This window comes from Octodon degus, unplaced genomic scaffold, assembly GCF_000260255.1.
Source record: "Octodon degus isolate 3935 unplaced genomic scaffold, OctDeg1.0 scaffold00020, whole genome shotgun sequence".
Lineage (NCBI taxonomy): Eukaryota > Metazoa > Chordata > Mammalia > Rodentia > Octodontidae > Octodon > Octodon degus.
In genome coordinates, this window is record NW_004524596.1 from 17,524,110 (window position 1) to 17,528,866 (window position 4,757).

Sequence of the window (4,757 nt, forward strand, 5' to 3'; positions counted from 1 at the left end):
CCTAGTGGTTAATTGCTGTACAAGATGCGGACATGATATCCTATTTACAAGCACCATTAGAACAAATCCCTCTATTCATTAAGAGAATGTAACTACCAAGTGAGAATTTTAGTAGTGAAAAGCAATCTGTTTTACTGACAAATAGAGTTCTTAAGTTGGAATATTTTCTGCAATTAATAGTATCTTAAGTTTTAAAATCAGGCTTCTTAAATACTGTGACCTAATTTGAGCAGAAATGTACCTTTGTATGATACACAAGCACAGGGGCAAGAAAAGAAATAAATGCAGAATTTTTGTATAAGCCTCTTCAGTCTACCTAAGAGAAAGAGGTTTCTACACCTAAAACACACTGTGGCCAAATAATTGTGTTTCATATAAATGTTAGTCTTTTAATTAGAACAAACAGTAATACTTGCAGTTGAATGCAGTTTTAAGTTAATGTAGGGTTGGCCAAATAGCTCAGTGGATTAAAGTGCCTGCAAGCAGGAGTAGGGGCTGGGGGTTTGATCCCCAGGCCTCCTGTGTCGGCCCTGCCCCTGGGGTGCACTGAGATGGCAATTGAGACTGGATGTGGTGGTGCACGCTTGTAATCCCAGCTCTTGGGAAGCTGTTCAAAGGTGGATCACTATGAGTCCAATCTAGTAGTGAGACCCTGAGCATCCTATAGGCCCTTCCCTAAAATACAAAAAAAAAAAAAAAAAAAAAAAAAAAAAAAAAAAAAAAAAAAAAAAAAAGAAAAAAGAAAGAAAGAAAAAGAAAAAAAGAGTTAATGTGTGCAGGTAGATTGTAATAAAGTTACACTTCTTTCAGAGCTAGTGCTTGCCTGCATTTGGAACTTTCTCTACTTTGTGCATGATTGTGGCTTTTGATGGTGTGTTTTTAATTATGGGATCAGTACAGCCAGAGCGCTCATGGGATTGCCAGTGCCTTTTATGTTCAACAGAAATGTCCAGTGATCACTGAAATAGTTTGGTTTTGTTTCCTTAAGGTCCTGATCATCCCCACTGTTTGTCATACAAACTAGAGCTTGGATCTGACCAGGAGATTCCCCTGGACTGGCATCCATTTGCGACGGTTCAGTTTTCCGTGGCAGACACCTTGGCCTCGCGGACGGAGGTCCGGTCCCTGGGGGTGGAAAGCGATGTGCAGCCGCAGAAGAATGTCCATCGGCGAGCTTGTTACAGCCTCCAGGTACAGCCCCGGGCCCCACAAGGCAGGCCGGGACTTCAGGGCAGGCCCGGATGTGCCTCTAAATAGTTGCTTTGCCTTCTCCACTGACTGTGTATGTGCTGACCTTCCACCTAGAGAAGGGCTCAACTGCGAAAACTTGGTGATGTATATTGAGGAATACTTCCAGCCCAGCTTTGAACGTAATCTTAGAAGCATATTGACAATGAAAATCATCATGCTAGAATAGAATTTCCCTTGCCTGAACTACATAGCAAGACCTTGTCTCAAAAATGAGAGAGACAGAGAGAGAGAGAGGAAGAGAGAGAGAGAGAGAGAGAGAGAGAGAGAGAGAGAGAGAATTTCCCAAAATGTGCTGTGTCTTATACACTGGTGCAAGGAAACAATAACTTGGGAAATAGTGTACAGTAAATTGATAAATTAAATGACTTTGTGAGCTCCAGCAAGGATAAAACTTGTTAAACTGAGTGTAGGTCCCCTGACTCACTGCCTGTGGACTCTTGTCTGGTGCATGTGTGTGTCAAACACACATCAGTGTCATGGAATGGTGTTCTGTGGAGCATGTTTTGGGAAATGCCGAGCTACTCATTATAAGAGTTTTAAATGTTCGAGATCAGTTCTGCCACGTGGGCCAGCCGAGGCAGAAGGATCATGACATAAACTTTAAATCCACCTGTTTGTTATGTACTCTTAAGTCTCTGTGACTTATAAATTGTATTTCAATTTTAAAAATAAAACCAGCAACATATGTCACCATGTCCTGGGGTTCAATCCCTGGCATGCTGTGCTGGCCTCGCCACTGAGGTGCACTGAAATGGTGACTGAGACTGGGTGCGTACCTGTCATCCCAGTGCTTGGGAGGCTGAAAATAGGAGGATCACTACGAGTCTAATCTGTGTAGTGAGACCCTGTAGACTCTGTACTAAATACATGTAAAAAAAAAAATGACATATCACCACACGGGAAATATGTAGCAAAATTTTCCATATATCTATGAGCAATGGTGGTAAGAGAGAAAAGTAAGTTCCCAGGCCGTGGCTGGGATTGCAGTACGCACCACCCTGCCTGGCTGTGCTTGCTGTCTCGCGTGTGAACAGCGCCCACGCTTTCTGACAGCATCTCAGAATCTGCATGTTGGAGCCTTGGCCGTGAGTAGTGCCATTCGGATTTCCTACTTGTTTCTGTCTTTTGAAAAATGCACCCGCCGGAGGCCCTGTGGTGTGCAGTGAGAGTCAGGTGCCTTCTATGTCGCAGTCTGGACGTTTCCCCAGGTGACGCGGATGATGGGAGGTGCGCCCCATGCCTTCCTTCTGCACAGGACTCACCCCTCTGCAGCGGGGATTGCGTGGCTGCCCTGCGCAGTCACACCCCTCATTGGTCGGCCTGAGCCCAGGGCTGGGTGGGTGTACTGCTGGGCCTCACTTGGCAGGACCCCAGGGGGCCCACATCTGGGGCGTCTGCAGCTGCCATTAAGATGCTGTGCTGCAGCCTGCGTCTCCCGTGTCTGCTCTGCCTCCTTGGGGCCTCCAACCCCCCATAGTAGCCCTGCTCGTGGTCTACATGCGAAGCTTCGTCCCAGGGCTGCCTGCTGGGGTCCTGGCCTAGCACTGGGGCTGTGTGTGTGACGCAGGCCTGATCCGGGGCTAGGCCGGGTGTGGGTAGTTTTAGTATGCGGCTCACGTTACATAAGGAAGCAGTATTAGCTTAATAGCTTTTGCTAGTGACCTGTGCCCAGTGCGTTGCAGAATGCCGCCTCCCAAGTAACGGGTCTGCTGAGCAGTGTCGCAGTGGGGGGTGGTTCCAGGTGCCCGGACAACGAGAGGCGGTGAGGCCCTGTCCTTCCCGAGCTTCTAGTGGGGAAAGCAAACCAGCAGTTAGTGGGTGAACAGATCGAACAATTGTAACTACTGACAACTGCTAGAGAGGGGCTGAAGTAGGACAACAGGGTAGAGAGCGACAGGGGTCTCTGCCAAGGCTCCTCCAGGAGGGTCCCGGTAGAGCGTCATTTGAACTGAGATAACAATGAGAACTGGCGGAGTCACTGGGTTGCTAGTTTGCAACTAGCTTGCTTTAGTTAGATAGTTTTGGGTTTGTTGTAAATCTCAGGTGGGCCAGGGGCTGGATATATGGTACTTGGGGGCAGATAACGAATCATGCCTAGCCAGACCTGCAGATCTTCTATCATAGGAAATTAAAACGAATTCCTAGTTTAGAAGCATTTTATAATAAAAATTATGGCAAAAACCATTGGACTTAGTGTTAGATATGGCCATGGGTAGGAGGACTGGGGCTCTGCTGGCCAGAAAAGAGCAGTGGCTGCGGCTCCGGGACGTGCGTGGGGAGGGCTGGCACAGTGTTGGGGCTGCGCTGCATCTGCTAATGCTGCCTGTGCTTTGCTTCTGTGTAACAGGTTGAAATAGAAAAGAAATGGATTAAAATTGATGGAGAAGATGCCGACAGAGCTGGTGGCTGCCTTACGCAGTAGGAGGAGCAGGAAGAGACACCAAGAGCCGCTGCCAGATGCGAAATGCTCGCAACCCGCAGGAGTTCTGAGTTGGGTGACTGTGAACGGGGGGCAGTGGCTTGTGAGCCGTGCCGGTAGGACAGGTCCAGAGGCTGTGTTTAGAAAAGCTCAAGCCAAACCATCTGACTTTTATACTTTCCATGTGTTTTGCCCTGTGGGTTTGATCTAAACGAACCTGTAATTTGTGGGATGTGCTTTCCATTGAAACTCACAGCGCCATTGCCTGTGTGTGTGTGAGCTGGTACCCAGCCTGGCTGAAGGGGCTTGAAATTGTGGTTGCTCAGCTGCCGGCTGTCGGGATATCCTGAGTACCATGTCCCTCCACCCCCACCTCTTGTCACTGTACCAGATGGAAAAGCCCCAAGGAGACCTAGACTGAAGGAGTTAATATGCCTTCTTCCTCCCCCTGGAAACATGGGGAGGTGGAGTCTGACGCTGACGCAAGGCCCAGCAGCAGCGCGGATGTGCAAGGGTCCGTGGTTTGGGGTTATTTCTGTTCTGTCCGCTTTTGGCTGCGTGTGGTGCGCGTCGCTGTATTCTGGTGCGTGCGGCAAAGGAGCCGTCTGCTGGTGCGCGCCTTTTCAGTCTGGTCACTAGGCCCTGCCGCCTTCTAGCTGGTGGGAAGCCTTTGAAAACGGAGTACGAGTGTTGGGCACCAGTTAAAATAGTTGTGGACCTGAAAGATGAATTTTTAAAGCTCATGAACATTATTTTCTAAAAGTACACTAAAAGAATATATATTTTTTTTTCTACAGTTTTATTGATAAACATATAGCAATGAGACAGTTTCAAATCAAATCGGAAGTACAGTTTCAACAAATAATACACTGCATATATTATTCTTAGTGGCTAATTGCTGTACAAGATGCGGACTTGTGATCCTATTTACAAACACCAATAGAACAAATCATTCCATTCATTAAGACAATGCAACTACATATCTACCCCAACCACTTTGAATACACAGATACAGAATGGACATTCATCGGTGTACCCCATTTTTCCTAAGTTCAGTTACTGAATATTATAGCTGTGTAACAAAATA

At 47.2% G+C, this 4,757-nt stretch overlaps 1 protein-coding gene across 2 annotated transcripts in view; it reads left to right on the top strand.

Moving 5' to 3' along the window:
• The window catches only part of Ston1 (stonin 1), a 54,268-nt gene extending 49,823 nt beyond the window's left edge, over positions 1 to 4,445 (top strand). For both annotated transcript variants that reach the window (XM_012513915.2, XM_023711218.1), the window contains exons 3-4: positions 989 to 1,191; positions 3,599 to 4,445. In XM_012513915.2, coding sequence (XP_012369369.1) covers positions 989 to 1,191; positions 3,599 to 3,673 — 278 coding nt within the window. In that variant the 3' untranslated portion in view covers positions 3,674 to 4,445. The remainder of the gene's footprint in view (positions 1 to 988; positions 1,192 to 3,598) is intronic.
• The last annotated feature ends 312 nt before the right edge of the window (positions 4,446 to 4,757 follow it).